This window comes from Myxine glutinosa, chromosome 7 (assembly GCF_964187855.1).
Source record: "Myxine glutinosa chromosome 7, kmMyxGlut1.1, whole genome shotgun sequence".
Classification (NCBI taxonomy): Eukaryota; Metazoa; Chordata; class Myxini; order Myxiniformes; family Myxinidae; genus Myxine; species Myxine glutinosa.
Window position 1 is genome coordinate 60,614,320 of NC_136267.1, and position 22,770 is coordinate 60,637,089.

At 44.3% G+C, this 22,770-nt stretch overlaps 1 protein-coding gene across 19 annotated transcripts in view; it reads right to left on the reverse strand.

The window, feature by feature from the left end:
• Positions 1-22,770, reverse strand: part of LOC137414453 (growth factor receptor-bound protein 10-like) — a 248,558-nt gene that overhangs the window by 190,241 nt on the left and 35,547 nt on the right. For 17 of the 19 annotated variants that reach the window (XM_078781798.1, XM_078781804.1, XM_078781794.1 and 14 more), the window contains one exon: positions 21,720-21,783. In XM_078781798.1, coding sequence (XP_078637924.1) covers positions 21,720-21,783 — 64 coding nt within the window. Of the gene's footprint in view, positions 1-12,484; positions 12,559-21,719; positions 21,784-22,770 lie in introns of all 19 variants that reach the window. The other 2 variants (XM_078781809.1, XM_078781807.1) reach the window with 1 other exon arrangement.

Genomic DNA, 22,770 nt, shown 5'->3' on the forward strand with positions numbered 1-22,770 from the left:
GGCTTTAAAAAGGCCAGTGCAAAATGGGCATTTCAATCAACATGCCACGATTGTCAAGGGATCAACGGCAGCGTGCCCTGGGCATGCTGCAAGTTTGAAATGTAATAAAATTGTAACAGTTCAAAATAAAACAAACCAACAATTGCTAATTGAAACATTGGCATTTTATTGATGACATGTCAAGTTTTTGACCAAGATACACCATCTCATCAGTTTGTTCTACAGTACAGAACAGCACAGGGTGCAATGTCAGTCCCCTTTCAATAGCGTGTGTGGCCACCATTGTTTTGGATACAGGCAGTGCATCGTCGGCGTATACTGCCTACCAGTCTTTGGATGGATTGCTGCTGGATTCTGTCGCACTCAGTCCTCAATGTCTGAAGCAGCTCTGCCCGTGTCCTGGCCCTGCCAACTACGCGTCTCCCAAGCTCATCCCACAGGTGCTCTATGGGATTCAGGTCAGGGGAGAGCGCAGGCCATTGCATGGTGTTGATGTTCTCGCCTTGGAGAAATGCAGTGGTAAAGCGAGCAGCATGGGGACGAGCGTTGTCATGCTGAAAGGTTCTCAGTTCTGGGTGGTCTAGCAGGAATGGCAGCAGATGAAGTCGCAGGATGTTATCCACATACCGCTGGGCGTTAAGATTCCCATCCACAACCACCAGTGGCGTCCTGTACCGGCCTGATATGGCGGCCCACACGATCACACTTGGGCCACCCCACATGTTGGCTTGACGCACGCAACAATCGGCATATTGCTCGCCAGTTCTTCTCCAGACACGCTCACGCCCATCAGGACTGTCCACACAGAACCTTGACTCATCGCTGAAAGCGACCTCGTTCCACTGCGCCAAGGTCCACCGCTGATGCTGCTGGCACCATCTCTGTCGGTTGCGGCGATGGGCAGCCGTCATCACGGGGCCTCTGTATGGTCTTCTGGCAGTCAGACCATAGTCATGCAGTCGTCTTCGTGCAGTATCATTGGAGGTCCGTGGGTTTGCACGCCCGGAGTTTCTGCCGCAGTGCGGGATGCTGGACGGAATCGATCCCGCAGGTGACTTCGGACCATCTGCCTGTCCTGCCTTGCAGTGGTGACTCTTGGCCTCCCTGATCGAGGTCTGTCATCTGCAGAGTTGTGGAGGGTGTCTCTGTCCACCAGGGTCGATATCGTCTGGTGTGAACAGCCAAGGCGACGTGCCACCTCACGGTAGCTCAGTCCACCTTGCAGCATGCCCAGGGCACGCTGCCGTTGATCCCTTGACAATCGTGGCATGTTGATTGAAATGCCCATTTTGCACTGGCCTTTTTAAAGCCAATATCAAGACATCACGTGCAGCTCATTAAAATCATCCCGTACCCCTTGGCTAATCACTGACATTCAAAACGGCTGTTCAACAGCTGTGCTATGAAGTGACCATTGAAGGTTCAAGTGACCATCCGTGACCGTTTTGTCTGACAGTGAGGACACTATTGTCCACAAATAAGTTCACACATTTACTACACGCAGTGTTATTGTTGATATTTAAAGGTTTCAAAGGTGGTAAGTTTCTTTTGCGTTTCAGTATATATATATATATATATATATATATATATATATATATATATATATATATATATATATATTGTTGCGGATATGGGATTTGCATCCATCCATATCCGCTTGTAAATATTCCCCTATTTCCTCAATACTTCCCAACTCTCCCCAATCCCCCATTCCCTAGTCCCATTTTCTGTAAACAACACTCTGTAGACCCGACCTCCCCCTATTTCCCCCATTAAATGTCGCATCCAGGTCCACCGCATCTCAGGTAGACAACGATAGGACATCTTGCTAGTTATTCTTAGTCTATGTCAGTTAAGGATTCGTTTCCATTAATTCTGACCCTTCGTTGCACCAGAATGTGATTGTATGGCACCGTTAGGAAGTTTAGGACCTCCCAATACCTCCCCGCAGCTCTTCCTCACAGTTCTCTTCAACAACAACAACAACAACAACAACAACAACGAGCGCAGGGAGTGCGCGTCCTCACTCCGGCTTGGTAGGAGTGGTGGGAGGACACCAGGCCTTCCCAACGAGCCGCCATCGGACATGTGCTCGACGGGGTTACCAAACAGGGGCTCCCTGTCGGATCCTCGTCAAGGGCGGAGCCCGGTAACCCCCGCACCCAATGGAAGCGGCGGACCGGCCCCAGTTGGGGCGGAACCAACCAGCCGAGGGCGTGTCACTCCCCGCTGAGCATGCGCAGTGAGAGAGAGGTGACGTCAGAAGATGCGCGCCGAGCTTGGAGCAAGCAAGACCACCTCCGAGCGCTGTGAGACCTCCCTGCATCTTGAACCGTGCTTTATCCTGTCCCCGAGCCAAGGTGCACCTTGTGCCAGCGACCTACCTGTCCATTCCTGCCATCAATCCCCGTGTGAGTCTACCTTGTCCGTTTGTCCGTGGTCTGTCCGGGAATAGATAAGACTGTATTTAAGTGCCCATCTCTTCTGTGTCTTTACCTCACTCTGCCTTGTAATCTACCCCCTTTTCTCCACCACTGTAATTATACCCTCCTCCGGAGGTCTTGAGAACTGTACCCCCCTTGCGTCGTTTCATCTTTCCCAGTCGTCGTGTCCTTTCTATCATTGATTTGGCACAGCGCGATTTGGCCAACGTCTGGGTGAATCGGGTGAGTCGGGAAGAAACGGGGAACAACTGTTCGGCCGCAGTTACCTCCGCTCGGTAAATAACATCCAATCCGCGGACCGTAACAATATATATATATATATATATATATATATATATATATATATATATATATATATATATATATATATATATATATATATATATATATATATATATATACATATACGTATATATATATATACATATATATATATATATATATATATATATATATATATATATATATATATATATATATATATATATAGTTATGGTTTTTAGAACCTTCACTAGTAAATTTTAGTAAATGTTTCCCTTATAAATGTTCCCCTGTAAATATTCCCATCAATTGGCTTGTTAAAGATCGCAACCTAGTTAGTCCATGAACAACACGTAGCGAACCATAGGACCTCTCCGTAGTTATCTCATTATTATGTGTTTCAGTTAAGGACCTGTTCCCAATAGTTGAATCTGCGTTGCATTAATCAAATAAGATAGGACCCTTTCAATTTCCCCAAATCGCCTCACCCACGCTTCAAAGTGACAGTCGGGCAGCGTTCGCTGCCCCTTGGTTTGGCTCGTTTGATTGCCATTAGCCATGCGGTCCAGCCGAGGAAGAAGGGGGCGGAGCCGCCAGATCACGGGCATGGCACGCCGACGCACCACCCAAGGCGGTCAGCGAGCCCCTACCGACCAACCAGGGCTGGCGAGGTACCATCGCAGGCGTGGCTCCATGAAGCGCGCATTGATTTGCAACAAGCCCAATATAAGCGGGAGCGCGAAGCCTTTTTACGGGTTGGATGAGTTGGAAGAGAGTTGGACGAAGAAGGCAGAGAGGGACGAAGCTGCGCGGAGCTCTGTGACAAGCTGCTTCAAAAAGCCCTACCGCGTGAAACGAATATGTGTACCTGCGGCTGGCTGTTCGCTTCCAGCCCGGAGCGTGGACCTGGAGCGGACCTCCTTGCTGTGTCCTGCCGAACCTTCCAGCCCTGTTGTCCCACCTGGACCTTCTCCTTCTTCCAGTGATTTCTGCCTGCTATTCCCCTTTCGTGTAAGTCTGTGTTTGTTCTGTCTGGGCGTTGATAATTAAGACTGTTTTAAGGTTTGCCCTGTGTATCTGCTTTTTCTTCTGTATATTACTTGTGTCCATCCTCTTCTTTGGTTTTGTAAATAATTAATAAATGTCTGTTATTTCTTACCCTTTTGGTTTCATTCTTCCCCGATCACTTTAGTCTTTTCCCCATTGAGTACCTGTGGCACGATTTTGGCCAAACGCTTTATAATCGGGTTAGTCTGTTGTTAACGGCCTGAGTCGTGGCTCGCTTCGCTCAGCGTGTCCATTACAGTCGCGGCTCGGGCGGGGCTCATTTCCTCGCTTACCGGAAGGCGCTGGTAATTAGGTCATAGGAATAATTGGCCTACTACCATATTCAGCGCTGACCGGAAGTGGCGAGATAGTTCCAGGACTCGGACAGCCAGCTTAAAAGACGAGGGGATTAAACCCCCCTCGGTAAGGGGAGTGCCGAAACCGAGATCCGTAACAATATATATATATAAATAAAATGGGCAAAATTGGGTTCAACTGTAAATTGGGGGCAACCGTAAAGCTAGATCGCGCACATCATTGTTGCGATTGCTACGCTTTGTCCAGCAAGTTGAATGAAGCAAGTGTCACTGCAGCTGTGCATGTTAACCAACAGAGGGCACATTAGAATGCTCCGCATATTACATGGATTGAATGTATCAACATATTAGATATGCAAATAAATAGCCCCGAGTGGGCTGATGGTCATCTCTTAAGGTTGTAGTTCAGACCTCTGCTGCTTTTGGGGGCCCCCTGGGAGCCCCCCTCATCCTCTCCCCCTCCTCTCTCAACCCCGCCCCTACCCCCAGCCTCCAGGAGGGCCCTTGATATGAAAGGAAATAGAAAAATGTAAGACTGAGCGATTCTGCAGACTATTGAGTAGAAGGGCCCTATCAGGTTTCAGAGCAATCACTTGGTAAATAAGTGACGAGTAGGGATCGGAAGTTTCAGGGTGACCCCCCCCCCCCCCCCCCCCCCCATGGGAGCTCCCATGACCTGAAATCGAAAAATTGAGCCCTGAGTGATTGTGCGGGCTACTGTCTGGTATTAATGTGTCAAGTGTCAGAACAATCAGGCAGGTGATAAGGGAGGAGTAGCAAAAATAGCAAAAAATTAATGGGCGGACGGCCAACAGGACGCACAGACATCCGGACATCACGACCCATTTTATGTCATCTCTTTGAGAATGGAGATGAGATGACCGAAAAACGGCAGAATAGTGAATTTGTACCTGTCTCCTCACCAAATGTTGCTCTCCCATTCCGTGTTCTTGCCTACAACCCCTCCTTTTCTCCCCATTTTGATTGTCCTACCCTGCCCACCCCTCGCCTCCACCCCGCCCTCTTATTCCATTGCATACCTATGTAAATAAATGAGCCCTAAGTGTCCACACATACATTTTTGCCAATGATTATACAACTTAGAAATACCGGGATTATCACAAAAATGACAGGACTAAGCTTACCATCAAATTTATACCGACGCTCTTTCAATTATACAAACAAAATAACGAGGGCCTACAGGATGTGAAGAATAAATCTAGAAACCACATTCAACATTTCCACATTCAAAACCAAATTCAAACCACAGTTGCTTCACAAGAAACCTCAACGCAGGAGGCCATTAGGCCCATCAAAGCCTACACAATGGTTGTTGTTGGTTTTTTTTGTTGTTGCTTTTTTTGTTTTTTTGTATACTGAATCGAGGCTCGTGAAAGAGCTAGCATTTATTTCACAAACAAATCAACCAGACGAACAAGATATATAAAAAGAGGGAGCGGAAGACAAGATGGGGAGAGAAGGGGAAGCACACAAACATAACATTTGAGAGCAGGGAGATGTGTGGGAGGCTGAGGGCTTGGGGGGAGGAGGCGTGGGAAGGGGGGGGGGGGGGGTGGGAGAAGTATAAAACACAAGGACACCAAGGACTTCCAGGACAGAAGTTGGTATTTAAAAAAAGTGGATTTGGGGTGAAATTAGCAGGGGTAGAAAAGATCAAGGTTTTGGATGGGGGAAGATAAGAGATGGTGGTGAACAGCTGTTTTAAAGACCTGGAGGGTGGAGTAGGATTGAAGAGAGTGAGGGAGTTTGTTCCAGAGGTGGGAGAAAAGAGGAATGAAGGAGTGAAGGTGAGCAGAGAGTCTTGATTTTGGCAGTTTAACCATAAGAGGGTTGCAAGCAGATCTTGTGCGACCTGTAGGAATATTTGGGGGACAGAGCCCAGAGAGAGCTGGGGGGGGGGGGGCAAGGCCAGAGAGGAGTCGGTAGGAGACGGAAAGACCACCAACCTGCCTGCGGTGAGTGAGTGAAAGGCCCTTGGAGAAAGCTTCATCGCGGGAGATTCCAATGATTCTGAACGCTTTGGTTTCAACAGCGTGAAGACGAGCTAGGTGTGAGGCAGGAGCACCAGCCCAGAGGGGAGAGCAGTATTCCATTGAGCTGCGGATGAAAGCCTTGCATGTGGTGAGGAGCTCAGGTGTGCCAAGGAAGGACTTCGCACGACGGAGGATGCCCAGTCGGCGACTGGCTTTGGAGGCCAGATTTGAAATGTGGTTTTCCCAGGAAAGATCATGGCAGATAGTGAGACCCAAAAGCTTGAGTGACAGAACTTCTTGGAGAGGATTATTCAGAAAGTGGATGGGACGGTTGTCCAGTCGGTCTTTTCGGAGAGACATCGTAAGAGTGTGAGATTTGTCAGGATTGAGAGACATGTTCCACTTGTTTGCCCAGTCTGTGATTTCGTCCAGGTCTGCAGAGAGTGAGGAGGCTGCAGACTGCCGATCTGAGGGATGAGGAATGGAGCGACAGAGAGTAGAGTCATCAGCAAAGAGATAGAGAGGATTTTCAAGAGAGTCAGAGAGATCATTGATGAAGACCAGAAAAAGCACAGGGCCCAGAACACTGCCTTGGGGAACTCCAGCCTGAACAGGAAGAGGAGATGAGAGAAACCCATTCAGGGCCACACGTTGACTACGACTAGAGAGGAAGTCCGCCAGCCATGCGTGGAGATTTCCATGGATACCAAAGGAGGAGGGGTTTGGTGAGCAGAGCGGGGTGCCAGACCGTATCGAAGGCACGTGATATGTCAAGGGAGACAGCTCTAATTTCCTGTTTGGCATTGAGGACCTCCATCCATTGTTGAGAAAGCAGAAGCAGCATGTCCAGAGTAGAGTGACCAGGTCTGAAACCAAATTGATGATCAGAGATCAAGCCATTGGAGAAGAGGAAAGATTTCATATCTGAAGCAATGATGGATTCCATGACTTTGCTGATAATTGGGAGAAGGCTGATTGGTCTGTAGTTGCTAGGATCTGTTTTTGCATCTTTTTTGTGCAAAGCGGTGATGTTGGCTGATTTCCAAGCAGATGGAAGATGACCTTGAGCAAAAGAGAGGGTGAAGAGAACAGAGAGAGGGAGTGAAAGAGCGGAAGAACAGGATTTTAGGACCCGTGGGCTGATGCCATCAGGTCCAGTTGCAGAATCAGAGTCGAGGGTTGACAGAAACTTTTCCACCTTGTCAGGAGGAAAGGACACAGAGTCCAGGAGCAGCTGGGTATGACTGGGTACGTACGGTGGGTACAGAGAAGGATGGGTTTGGGACACAAGATTTCGAGGCAAACACAGAGTTGAGGCATTCAGCTTTTTCACGTGCGTAGTCAGCCGTGTAGCCATTTGAGGTGAGGGAGGGGATGGAGGGGGAACAAACACCAGAAATAGATTTGACCAGACGCCACCAGGATTTGGAAGAGGGAGACAGATAAGAGAGTTCAGTCTTGAGAACGGAGAGATATTGTTTCCTGGCTCTCCTAAGGGTGGACACACACTTGTTTCGGGCTTTGTGAAAGGAAATGAGATTTCCTTCTGTTGGATTTGCTTTCCAGGAGACGAAAGCAAGTTGTTTCTGGGCAACAGCCTCACCACAAGATTCCGTGTACCATGGATGAGAGAAAGGGTATGACAACTGAAGACGAGATGGGATAAATCTGTGCATGAGAGAGAGCAATTTTCTTTGGAAGAATTCCCAGGATGAGTTGATGTCAGAGGCGGTAGAGATGGGAGACCAGTCCAGATGATTGATGGCTGCTTGAAGACCGTGCCAGTTGGCCTGAGTGAAATGCCAGACTCGTCGACGCTGAGGAGGCTCTCTGAGAATGGTCAGAGAGATGTCCACTTTAACAAGCACATGATCAGATGAGCCGATTGGAGCAGAAGAAGAGCAGCAGACATTTTCAGGGAAGTTAGTCATAACCAAGTCCAGAAGAGAAGATGCTCCGTTGACTGAGATCCAGGTCGGGAAATTGACAGATTATGTCAGTCCCAGTGAGTCGCAGAAGTCCTTTGCTGAAGAGCCATGGCTGGTGAGAGAGGTTCCCACACCCAGCCAACTGGCATGGTGACAATTGAAATCACCACATATGAGGAAGAGAGAGTTGGGATGAGTAGATAGAAGTTGGTCCATATTATCAGACAGCGAGATGTAGATGGAGTCATCCCTGTTTGGTGGACGGTACAACATACATATGAACAAAAGGTGGGAGCGAAGGGGAAGCTGTAGCCAAAGGTATTCCTGAGGGTGAGGTGGAGAGAGGGCAGTGCGGGGCGAGTGAGGAAGAGAGTTTTTTATAAAGATAGCAACCCCACCCCCAGGACGAGGCTCAGGTCTATCATACCGGAGGAGGGAGTAACCTGGGAGAGATACCAAGGAATCAGAGACATCATGAAGGAGGAAAGTTTCTGTTGAGCAGATCACGTCTGGTTTGTCAGAAGCAACCTGTATGGAGAGATCAGTCAAGTTTGAGCGACGGCCCCGGATGTTTGAGGTCCATACCGTTAATGAAGAGGAAGGGGGAGCATCGGATACAGAACAGGGGGGGGGGGTGGGGTAGGGAAAGATGTGGAAGAGGAGGAAGAGGTAGGGAGAGCTGTTGAAGGTGTGTCAGAGCTTTCAGAATAGCTTGGAGAAAGGGAAGAATGGGGCGGACAAAAGGTTTGATGGTGCTTGGGTGAGGCACAGTGAGGTGTTATTTGAGGAGGGGGAAGAGCGAGGCAGAAGGTTGGGGGAGATTAAGGTGAAAGTTGGAAGGGGGAAGATGCGGGGAGGACGCTTTGAGGAGGAGGGGTGAGAGAGGAGTCTAGGAGGGGAGGAGCCAGGGAGAGTCTCAGAGGGGAGGGGTGTGGGGGGAGTTTAGGAGGGAAGGGGAAAGGGGGAAGATTTGAAAGGGATGGGTGATGGGGAAGATTTGGAGGGGAGGGGCAAGGGGGAAGATTTGAAAGGGATGGGTGATGGGGAAGATTTGGAGGGGAGGGGCAAGGGGGAAGATTTGAAAGAGATGGGTGATGGGGAAGATTTGGAGGGGAGGGGCAAGGGGGTAGATTTGGAGGGGAGGGGCAAGGGGGAAGATTTGAAAGGGATGGGTGATGGGGAAGATTTGGAGGGGAGGGGCAAGGGGGAATATTTGAAAGAGATGGGTGATGGGGAAGATTTGGAGGGGAGGGGCAAGGGGTAGATTTGGAGGGGAGGGGTGATGGGGAAGTTTTGGGGGGGAGGGGCGATGGGGAAGTTTTGGAGGGAAGGGGTGATGGGGAAGATTTGGAGGGGAGGGGCAAGGGGGAGGATTTGAAAGGGATGGGTGACGGGGAAGATTTGGAGGGGAGGGGCAAGGGGGAATATTTGAAAGAGATGGGTGATGGGGAAGATTTGGAGGGGAGGGGCAAGGGGGTAGATTTGGAGGGGACGGGTGATGGGGAAGTTTTGGAGGGAAGGGGTGATGGGGAAGTTTTGGAGGGAAGGGGTGAGATTGGATTTTGAAAAGTGTACGATTAATGGGAAACAAACATTTATTGCAAAAAGAGTTTCTTGAGACCTTCGAGTCAAAAATACGTTTGAGGACGCTGAAGGAGGGGTGGAGTGCTGGAGAGTTTAGAGAATGTATGAAAGAGGCACTGTAAGAGATGGAATTTTTTTTTGGAATGAATAGATTTGGTGAGTAAGTCGAAAGCATCCTTTTATAGAGGAAGAAGAAAAAGGTGTTATAATATATGACAGAATACAGTTCTTCAGGGGAAAGTTTAAACATTTTTAAGAACGTGATCACGTGATCACGTGATCACGAACAACGTGGACGAAGAACGAACGAACAAATAAGAACAACGAATAAACGAATTAGAGCAGAGAAGGAAAATATTTTTTGGGGTTTTTTTTTTTTCTGAGTTGAGATTTTAAACAAGGAAGTATGGGGTGAAAGACTGGGACAAAAAACAGGCAACGAAAGTAATTGCAACGCAATCGACGAACCGCTGAGAGAAAATCAAGGCCCCAATGTTGGACACGGAAACCTACTAGGCCTCAGAATACGCGACACGAATTAACCGACGATTTTGTATGCAGGTACGAAAAATCAACACCGAGAATCTTACCAAAGACACACCACAAGTACACACACCGAAAGACAGATACAGCCAAGACAAAAACACAACTGTGAAAAAATTACTTAACTTCAAAAGCGTGAGCGCATGGACAGCCTCGAAAGAAACGTGACCTCCAATCCTGCGCATGCGCAAGTCCAAGTGCTCTATCCTTTTAAGTGCTGGGCGGGATCAGGAAAACAGCACGCACCATTTTTAAAGTCTTTGGTATGATTTGGTTGGGGTCAGGTGTGAACCGCTAAACTCCCAGATTCAGAGCAGACACTAATCATTACAACACCGAGTGTGGTTTTGTACGATCCCCACGTTTACGTGAGGCCTTTCAGATAAAAGTGGAATTGCAAAAATAAACTAGAGCTTCCAGGGAAGCAGAACTCAACTGAACTGACTGGACAACTTTAAAGTAGGTCGGGTCTCACATGCCAAGTTTGATGAAAATTCGTCAATATATGTGGACACTAGATTGTTAACGTCGTTTCAGAGCTGAAAAAATATGCCGGCCTCTGGCGGTCATTTTGTGAGAGATCGGGTTGACATTTGATAGCAACCTACCTTGTGTGGTAAGAGTCTCACACACCAAGTTTGATCAAAATCCATAAATATTTGTGGACGTTAAAGTCTTAACGTCGTTTCGGAGCTGAAAACAATATGGCGGCCATTTTGTGACGGATCGGGTTGGAATGCAATAGCAACCTACCTTGTGTGGTAAGGGTTAAACATTCTAAATTTGATCAAAATCTGTTAATATTTGTGGACGCTAGAGTGTTAACGTCGTTTTCATGACCAAAACAAAATGGTCGCCTACGTCCACCATTTTTCAACGAATCGGGCTGAAATGTAATACCATCCTGGTACTTGGGGTAAGGATGCTGCATGTCAAGTTTGATCAGAATCGGTTGATATTTGTGGACGCTGGAGTGTTAACGTCGAAAAGTTAACGAACGACAGACGACGACGACAGACGACGGACGCCAGAGGGTTCAGTATGTGATGAACTCAACTGGACTTAACTCAACTGGACGGTAGACCAGTTGAGTTAAAAAAACAAAGGCCTCATTGGACAACTTAACATGTCAACTGTTCAGGCAAACAAGTAAACTTGATATGGTGCTTACACTCTGCAGCTGCAGTTCCAGAATGAATCACGAGCTGTCATGCAGATTCAGAAATGTCTCAGAATGGATGTGCACCCAACATGGTATAATGATCATTTGGGATGTAAGTGATCACAAGATGAGGAAATTAAAATAAAAAATAAAAAAGCAAGGGATCTCTCATGGTGTATGACAAACACATCAAGAAGAAGAGTACAAATCAGCAATACTGCACCTGAAGTAAAAACTGTACCTGAAATGGTGCCAAACACTTGAGCACAATGCAGCCACAAAACCTAGAACTGTGTCACGACAGGGGTCTCTCCAAACTGGCCTTTCACGAATAGGATATATGTAGAGGAGGTGTTAATGAGCGAATAAAATTTTGGCTCGGGTACACAGACTGCCCACCACCACTTCAGACAACCCTCTACTCTTCCAACTATGCAGGCAGGAAAACCCATGTTTCCTCTACGGGAGATTTGGGAACTGTATACGTTTGTGCTTCCACTGCAGCATTAGCACACAATGGTCGGCTAAGGAAATGGTGTTTGGGTGAGGATATGGTGGGCGAGGAAGTCTATGAAATAAAAACAAACATTGTAATGGAATTTTTCACAGTTTTTTCTTTCTTTTTCTTGAGCCAGAGTACCTGCATTCCCACTAGCTTTCACAATGCTCAGTCCTCAAGTCTCCCCACATTGTCCTGCGAGTCCCGTAATCCTTCAGTTTTTTGCTTATCTTCCACGATTCGCAAATTGTACGGTCGCTCAGATGATGGATCAAAGTAACTATAATTGGCTCACCTGTCAACACAAAATCGACACCCCAGGAAAGCAGAAGTCACTGTTTATTAGCCTTTCCTGAATCACGGGAGACATTACGTCAACAGTCGACAAATATGGAAAAACAAAAAAAGAAAAATAGGCCAATTAGTGAGAAACTTTTTTTGGCACAGAGATCCTCAGAACCTCATCACCAGGAAAACAAATAAATATAAATATCTCCTTCTTCTAAAGAACATTTTGGCAAAATATGTGGTCACTTTCAGAATAGTACCTGAAATATAATCACCAAAATTTGCCTCTTGATCTCACCCATAACGCTTTAGAACATAGAGCAAAAACAATTTGGAGCATCTGCATTGCCTTCTCAAACTGGTCATTGGATTTCATAGTCTTAGGATCTGCTGCCCCCTGCTGTTGCATTTCCTTACAAACAAAAAAAAGGCCACCTGGGCTTCAGAAGTCCAATAAACACCCTTTCCACGATCAAAGGCACAGCGGAGCCCTGCAACAACAACAACAACAACAACAGGCATTTTAAGGCCATTTTCCCTGCAAGAGCGATTTAACAGCCCCTACAGCCCCTACTGCCCCAGCAGTAGAACTGCCCCAGCCCCTACATCACTTGCATCAATGGCCAACTTGAAAGGTGCTTGAAAATCCGGGGCTGCTAGGACAGGAGAGCTCATTAATATTGCTTTGACGTGGGCAAAGGCAGCCTGACATTTGTCATCTCAAACAAACAAAACAAAAAAAGGTCGATTTAGAAATGGTTGCCAGGTTAGCTTAAGGGGTTATACACACTGGCTTCTGGGCTGTCTCTCCTGGGATGGAATCTTGGCCTTGTTTTGCTGCAACGTTTCGCAGGAAGAGCAGGGCATTGATGTGTGTGCCGTCCCTCGGAAGAACGTTAAGCCGGAGGATCCATCTGTCAACACTGATCGTTGGGGGATGTTAAACATCACACGATACCTTGTACGAAGAGGTGGTGAGTTATCGGCTGCGGCCTGGACCAATTATAAATTACCACCACCCTCAGTCACGTATCCTGCAGTGGACTGGTGACCTTTCCAGGATTGGTTATAGTCTAGAAATGTTTGACGACTTGTCATGAACGTGCCAAAGCAATATGATAATATTTACAAATACTTCATAAAAAAGTATTTTCCCAAAGCAATGAATTACTGCTCGTCAAACTCATTGTGTTCGTACAACATCAGTTGTTTTTCTACATCCACCACGACTCCTCCTACCCCAATAACAAATTGGCTAGTTGTGACTACCTCTACAATAAAGGTACATCACCTCTACATCTCAATACTTCCCCAACAATGGCTGACAGGAAAATTTACAGGAATTTAGACAATTGGAAAAAAGGATTACTTTATAGAATACTGGCAGGTGCTACCCGGCACTGCCCAGGGGTAGGGGACGGGGTTGGAGGGAGAGTGGGAAGTGGTTGAGCTTTTCCCGATGGGGGTTCAGGACGTGTTGGACATTGAAAATCTATGGAGTAATTGGACTCATAGCGGTTACCGTTGGGCTTATGGGCCGGTGGCAGTACTGCCTGGCCCCTCATCCCAATATGCACTTTATAGTGGTCTTTAGCCTCAAAACGGACATCAAGGCCAGCATGTGGTCGTTTAAAACCTGCCCATATTCGGAAGTGCCGACACCAGAAAGTTGGTGCCTCTGGGTGGTACGGTTCAGACATGAAAGAGTAACGTACAAACGCACAAACAAACACACAAAAAACAAACAAACGCTTGAAAATATTTTTTCAAATACAGTACTAGGCATTTTCACTCGTCACTTTACTGACAGATTTAATCAAAAGACAGCATGTTGTACTTCACAAACATTCTGCTTTATTCACATAATCATTTACACAAGGTCATCTTTCATCTGCTTGGAGGTCAGCTAACATCACTTTCATCCGCCAAGCTATTATTGTTATTATTCATAACGCCCAGAATTATTCCCACGTTCCTGCAGGGTTGGCTGGGGAGAAGTTTGGCTCAAGTCTTATATGAACTGGCTGGCCAGGCCTGACTTTCGACTAAGGTTATGGCAGGAATTTGTAATTTGTTCACGGTGCCGGCGATAGCTTGTCTACTCTTTGCGAAGGACACCGTAGGATCTTTGATGTCCACCAACTAATGCCCGCAGATGGGACGCCCAGTATAATGACGGCACACACCCTGCCTGTGAAAGCCTGAAATGACAATTTATAGCTTGTCCGAGATTCAAACCCAGGATAGACAGCTAACAGGAGAGTGTACGTACCTCTAGAATCTAGGCCATCCTGCCACCCAGTTTCATCAGCCAACCTTGCTGCTATGGTGCAAGAAAGAAAAAAAATCACTTCCACTTCGCTGCAAAGCTCAGTTTTGTTACCTCCGCCAGCGCAGGTGGATGGAAGTTATGTTTTCACCCCTGTCTGTCTGTTTGTCTGTCTGATTGTTTGTGACCAGGATATCTCAAAAAGTTGTGGACGGATTCGGACGAAATTTGGCAGCGAGGTTGGGTTTGTTACAAGGAAGAATTGGTTCAATTTTGGTGAAGATCCAGATCCGGATCCGGCAAGTGAAATTTTTTAATTTGAACTTTAAAATTAAATTTTTAATTTTAAAAACTTTGAAATGAAATATAAACTTCACCAATGAGTGATAGGGCTAAAACCGATACATAGCAGGATATCGCAAAAAGTTATGGACGGATTTGAACGAATCTTGGTGGACAGATTCGGTGTGTCATAGGATCGAATCTACTCGATTTTGGTGAAGATCTGAATATGGATTCAGATATGAGAATTATTTTATTTTTAAGTGATTCTTCACCATTGAGAGATCGGGCGAAAAGCGATATATAACAAGATATTTTAAAACGTTATGCACGAGTTATGACTAAACTTGGTAGATGAGTTTGTTAGGCGACAATAACAAGCCGATTAGATTTTGGTTCAGGTCCGAATACAGATCCGGCCTATCAGTGGGATACAAAAGGTAAACTGGTCAGCCTGGCGGAGGTATGCGCTCTACCGAGTGCCGTTCTAGTTTACTTTGGTTTTAACCTCCATTTAAAATGAATGATTGAATTAAGTGAGCTGATATGCAAAGTCTGTTCAAATTTCAAGTCAATTGAGTGAAAATTGACAATTTTAGAAATATGGCCTCTGTTGACCTTTTGGCCTACATTGACCTCAAACTAATTGGTGGTTGAATTCAGTGATCTGTTATGCAAATACTCTTAAAATTTCAAGTCAATTGGATGAAAGTTGAGGATTTTATTAATTTGACACAGTTGTTGATCTTTGGCGTATTTTGACCTTTTGACCTCAAAAACAATAATCTTCTTGGTTATGACCAACTCTACCAGGTTGTGATGTTCCATGAAGATTGTAGTAAAAATGTAGCCTGTAGGCGCTTCACATACAAACAGACAGACAAACAAGAAAGACGTCATGCAGACCACGATACTTGCGAGATCCACCCCCTCCACTCCAAAATAAAAAGTTGTCGTGGATACATCAAATTTTCCATTTCATTAAGATTTAAATTGACAATCTCGATCAAAGCTCAGGTCAATCAGATGAAAATTGATGATTTTTCAGATGTAAATTGATGATTTTAGAAGTTTGACCTTGAATTCACCTTTGACATTTTGACGTCAAAAATAGTTTCTTTCCCAATTCAGTGGTGCATTATATAATTGCTGTTTGACTTTCAAGTTAATAGGATGAAAGTTGAGTAATTTAGAAGTTTGACTTTGAGTTGACCTTTGACCTTTTAACCTCAAAAATAATTGCTTTCCTAATTCAGTGACAACATGAAAATGTCATTCAACTTTCAAGTCAATCGGATGAAAAATGACGATTTTTAAAATCTGCCCTGAAGATGACCTTTGACTATTGACCTAAAAATCAATAGACTACCTCTACAATTTGATAAAGTTTCATGACGATCGGTTTGGAATTGTGACCTGTGGGTGAGCAATTTTGCAAGTAATAAAGTCGACCAACCAATGCACTTGCAAATCTTTAATTTTGAAAGTACAAACAGACAGAATAACGCACACGACCAACCAATATACAGTACTTGAGAAATCTTCAATTTTTGCGAGTAATAAGTCTACAATTTCACTTTTATAGTAATAGTACACCCAATCCACATGGGAGCGGCAGGAAGGGTCATGTTATTTCCTGGGGTATATAGATTACAGTACATCTAAGCTCGGGCCTCAAGAACACCGGGGGTGTGTTAAGTTACCAAGTTTATTGTAGAGCCTCGCCAAGTGGCTTACACATTCAAGCAAGCACTCCATTCAAAACTACTGATAAGGAATGAGTGACTTGGCAAGCGATAGAAAGTTGCTTGGTAACTAAAGATCCACGAGTTTCCTCCTTTTCAGTTTAGTGTTAAATAACAGGGGCGACTGTTTCAAAAGGTAAACATATGTTTGCGGTTTGTAATATTTTTGGGGTGCACCATGAAACGGCATGATAAAGTATTTATAAATGTTAACTCGGGTTTGTTCAAGGAGGAAAAACCCTTTGGGGAGGGAGGATATTACTCGTCTTAATATTGTTTTGTAATAACATTAATATCATGTTATTATCATTGGTGTTATTACTTATGTTATTAGAAGTGGCCTTGGAAAAAAGCCACAATTAGCTAGCTTAACACAGATATACACCTTAACATGGATTTCACCCAAGATGGACAACCCCCCACTGGGGATGGTGGCAAATCAAGTCACTCCAACCTCCATCGTGTGACCCTTAAGCCACCTGTCAAGTTTGGTTGGCATTGGATAAGTAACGACTGAATGTATGACAATCAACAGTCAGACAGACAGATAGACAGACACCAAATTGCATATTTCAGTATGACGATAGATTTCCCACATTTACAAAACTGTTCTGTCCTCCCATTTTGTTCTGTGCAAGATCATATATACTTGTATATATTTGAGCTGCTATACTGTGCCGGCCTCCAACCTTCCAACTATTTTGCAGTATAACAAGAACTTGTCATCATGCAAGCCTGTAAAATGATCTGATAGATCTGCTACAAGCTGATCTTGTTACAATGTCAAAGAAAATGAAGGCTTACAATATTACAATTCCATAAAAAGCATCCATGGAGCCACTTGTGGCCCCAAGAACATAGCTCCTCAAAGCAAATGTACCTGGCATAAGTGGCAAGGGTCGATTACTGGAGCATGCTGATGTTATTTCAGAAAAAAACTTTTTTTTGCTAAATTCTGGTCTGTGTAGGAAGATGAACTGCGTGTGTCAAGCAATTAGTCTTGCTCAACACAGTCAACTGGCAAGCCATGCACAAAAATCAAATACACTTGGGATTCTGGAATTGGATGAGACATTTAGATTTTAGATGACACATGACACATTTAGAATCCACCACATTTAGATGACCTGCTGGTCACCATAACTTTATGTTTTCTCCAATTTCTACCTCTGAGCTTTACCTCAACCACTGAGATTGATACACTTTCACCTGCTACTCCTCGCCTCGTGTTGCGGTGCATCTATATGTTCTCACCCTACCATTTCCCCTTTGCCCCACTTTGTGTCTGATCATCTTTTACCACCTGCTGTTGTTGTGTTATTTCAAGAACCACTATAAAAGCAGGATGCATTCATCCAATAAAGGAACAAAGATTGGCAAGTGGGCCATTCCAACTGAGCACATAGGTAGGTCATGATGCTGGGGATTCTAGCTTCACATTCCATATACTGTGGATTTGTTCATAGTTGCCAATGCCCTTGCCATTCATGTTAACGTCCACTGATATCTCCCAATGTCCTTTGCCAAGTTATCTAGGGATAGAGGACAGTGGGAGTTAGGTAAGGATTAAGGGCAGTGGAGGAGTATCTGCTATAAATGGATGAGGTGTGTGTGTGTGTGTGTGTGTGTGTGTGTGTGTGTGTGTGTGTGTGTGTGTGTGTGTGTGTGTGTGTGTGTGTGTGTGGCATGTTTTCTTGGGGTTCTACTGGAGCTTCCTCATGTGGAGTGTTATATACCAAAATGATCGTTATGATCTCCTGAGTTGATTAGGCTAATTAACTACAAATTATCCGGAAGAATTCCCATGATTTAAACGCATGCCATATTAAGATGTATACAGCAGTTTTATAGGTCCTTCCATGGTATGGCATTCAAATAACAAAACAAACAGCAAAAACAATGCATTATAACAAAGCATAAATTAATTAGCATTAATAATATTAGCAACAATAATAACATTAGCATCATTGGCAATAATAATAACGAGCGTATAATTTTCGCTCGGGCCCAAACACATCTGGGCTTGGTGCAAGGCAACATAATGCTTAAGCAGTGCAGCAGGCAGGTATGCTACAAGGATGTGAAGACCAATGAAAGTTCGGTCCAATGGACCAACGACCCACTTGTTGTACAAATAGTCAGGTTCACTATGTCAATAAATTATATTTCGTTCAAAATCATGGTAGATTAGCAAACCTATACATTTTTGGAAAGGTTATAGCATAAGGAAACTAAAAATCAATGTTTACATTTGGAGAGATACCTGTATAGCGGCCATTTTGGATTTTCAAAATGGCCACTGTACAATACATATTTTGTTCTATTTCTGCCTCTAATTACCCTAAAAACTTTTCAAAATATACTAAACCTATATTTTCAGGGACAAGGAATCCAATGAAAGTATCAAATTAGTGCTATGGGGAATGGTAAGACACGAATCAAAGGTTTTGAATTGCAAAATACTGTCTTTATATTCGCGATAAGTTGCATAATCAAATACATGTTATCATTTTGTACAGGCAGTTAATAACATCAAAATGTGTCACAATAATTCATATCACCAAACATACACAGGCAGTCAGCAAAATCATATATACACATGCAGTCAGTATAACTTCACATCTACACAGGCAGTCAATGACAAAATATACACAGGCAGTCAATGGCATCAAACATACACGATTACAGAATATGCCATTTAGAGTTCGTCATCACTGTCCTGTGTGTCGTATCCGACAATATAGTCCGCATCGTTTTCACAGTCCGTTCCACACAAGCAAAGGTCGGTCAAATTGATTGGCAAATCGAATTGGTCGAATGGTCGATCGAAGCGATTGGTCGAATGGAATTGGTCGATTGGTCGAATTGGTCGAATTGGTCGAATCGAATTGGTCGGAATTGGCAAATGTAAACATTGATTTTCAGATTTTCCATGTAATAACGTTTCCAAAAATGTATAGGTTTGCTAATCTACCATGATTTTGAACGAAAAAACATAGTGAACCTGACTAAAAAGGCGGGGAGCAGCAGCAGCTACGTACAATTAGGCCCAAATAAAGAAGAAGTCCTTGTCCTGCATGTCATGTTTATGCAATCTCCTCCATTAGCCATACAAAATGTAGCGCCTTTGGGCTTCTGGAAAAGCGCTATACAAAATAAATGAATTATTATTATTATTATTATTATAGGCAGGGAGCAGGGGATAAATAGAGGTGTACAACTGTACATCCATCAATAATTGCATCGTCATGAAAATTTTGCAAGGTGGACAAGATTATTTTGAAAGAATTGAGGTTAATAACTTTGATTTGAAATAACGTTGCAGAGGTGAGAATATTTTTTTTTTTTTTTTTTAGAGAATCACATACCCAGGATGTCCAGCAACAATCCTGTTTACTCATGCACAGTATTAATTATTTCCTATATTTAATAAATGTTCAAAGTCCTGCATGAACTAAAGTAGTTACTAAACAAATTACGAGGCTCAACTAAATAAAAACAATTCCACGGATAATGAAATCTATCAACAGGCTTTTATCAAGAAGTTGATAGACTTCTTATGTCGGAATGGCCCAGACACTCCATTGGCTCAATACAACATAAATCCTCAAAAATCGACCAAGATAAAACAGAGAAACCCATAAATTACCTACAATACAACTTTTCTGACGGACTAACTCAAAATTGGTCGAAGCTACGAACATGGTTTAAACACAAATCTACTGCATTTTATAGTGAGAAAGTGCAAACTGATGGAAATTTTAATATCTTCAAAGGATTCCACGAAAAGTATGCAAAACTGCATTTCTTCAAAAAGGAATAGGAAGGGAACAGAGGGGTGGGCGGGACTACGACTGTCAATCAACCTGATGGGGGCAGAACCGCCAGTCACATTTGCCCAAGGGCTAATTAGACCAATATGGGTGAGGTTAACGATGGGATTTTATCAGGTATTCGGTAGACCTCCTACCCTATGTAGTCTGGGTCACTCCCGGGAGGTCAATCGGCTGTCTCCGTGCCACTGCCATGTTCATGCAAGGCAGGCACGGGACAGCAACAACACACATATTTCTATAAAGTATGTACTATTTAGAATGTGAGATTGTCTCTAAAGTACGTACAGTACCATTACAATGTGAACACGTCTATGAAGTTTATACCACAACATTTGTAAATCAGTAGTAGAACACAGTTAATAAGGGCGCTCTTATCACATAGTCGTGGCAAAACACTTTAGAACCAGAAATTGCCATTACGCATACATTGCCATACGTTTAGTTACTAAGTTAGCTTCAGCAAAGATTGTACTCCACTTCAAATTCCCCTTGTGAACCCATATCATTCCACCCGAAAAGGGACGGGATTGCTTGTGTTTAATACAATACAGATCCTAACAATAAAAAAAATTCCTTGGAATACCAATGAAATCCTCCAGCATATAAACACATTTCTGAAAAAAAGTAAAGAAACACGTAATATAAACATTTTTTTAAATTCAAAATGATGTGGCGATGTTACTCCATAAAGTAGGTAAACAATGCAGAGAATCTCATAATAAATGATCATGTGAAACCATCCCTACGTCTTTGTTTGAATAATGGATGTCTCCCAACACAAGACACTGTGTGTGTGTGTGTGTGTGTGTGTGTGTGTGTGTGTGTGTGTGTGTGTGTGTGTGTGTGTGCAAACACGCACACACACACACTTATACATATACAAACACAAACACACACGATGGTGGATACTTTGAGACCTGGGAAGGCTCCATTGCACCTTCTGAAACCCACATATGGAGATAGCAAACCCTCCCCCAACCCCCACATCTCCCACATGCACACACGCACACATGCACACACACACACACACACACACACACACACACACACACACACACACACACACACACACACACACACACACACTTAGTTTCTTCTGTAGTGAGACATCCATTATTCAAAGAAAGATGTAGGGATGGTTTCACATGATCATTTATTGTGACCCTCCCTACCTTGTTTACGTACTTTTTGGAGTGACATCACCACATCCTTTTGCATATTTTAAAATGTTTTTATTACTTGTATATTTAGGATACACAGGGCAGCAGTCTGCTTACTTCAATACCAATATAGATATGTATTGACAAGACATCCTCACGGCGCAGTTGAGATTGGTGCTTTAAAATCAAGTGTGCTCTTCAGCCTGTCATGTGGGGCAGCTTAGTTTTGTCAAGCATTTGTCAAAACAACATCTGTGGACAGGAACCCATGGTGCAACAACGCCATAAAGAAACTCATGGAGCTCCTTAGTTCATGATGTACGAGTGAAGCAACTGTGCATAACAGAAACATTGCCAAACCTGGTCTGGTGGGAGAGTCACACTTCCCAGCAATTTGGCGAGAAACCTCCTCGGCAGCTTCTTCCTGGACACGAAGGCAACAAGCACACATCATCAGCTTTAGGAAAACACGACAATTTCCTGTAGCCTGTGTTTACACAGCAATGACCTCTGGTCAAAAAGACATTTATTAGCTCACAGAAGGCCCACAGACAATTAGGAATACTAACAAAGAATCAATGCTTGTGGATGAGTTCATTGTCCCCCCCACTTATATGATGTCTACAGCGTATTTTGTCATCACTTGTCATATGGGCTTCTATCAGGTGGCACTATACGATAGATATTTACAAAAAGAGAAATGAGGTATTCCCCTCCCCAACCACCATCTACCTTTAGCTCCTAAACTACCACCCACCACCCCCCTCCCCCCCCCCCCCCCCCATCACCGCCCACCCACATGTAACCTGTGAATACAAGCAGCAGTTTTCAACTCATTCCGTCCAACGGTTCAGTTCTCGTAACATTCTCACTTACAAGAACATCGGTTTTTTTCAATCGCCTAAACGCTTGCCGCACACCACTCCTCCTCCCCCACCTCCATGAGGCTCGCTCTTGAGGGGAATGAAAAAAAACACTTCTCAAATTATATATATAGTATGGCTAAAAATGTGCGACAGTGGCATCCTCAATACCCATACGAGCCTTTCCTCTCCATGACTTCACTCTTCTCCCAACATCCTTTTAATGTCTGCCATTCCCTTTAAATTTTAAACAAACATGCTACTCTTCCATATGTTCTGATTCTTCATCCCCCCCAATCCATTTCCTTTCGTCATCTTATGCATCTGTAATATATAGATGGTCCAACGAGCCACTTGGAATAACCTCCAGCACTGGAACGCCAACTGGCTTTCCTACAGGAAACATAGCACTCATTACAATTATCACCTCCGAACATTCATTCTCCTCCCAAAGGCAAAACTTTCTACCAAGTCATCAAAAACATTCTCGAGGATCTTTTGAAGTCGTAGTTCAAAGTTCGGTACATCTTCAGACGAGGTACCTAACA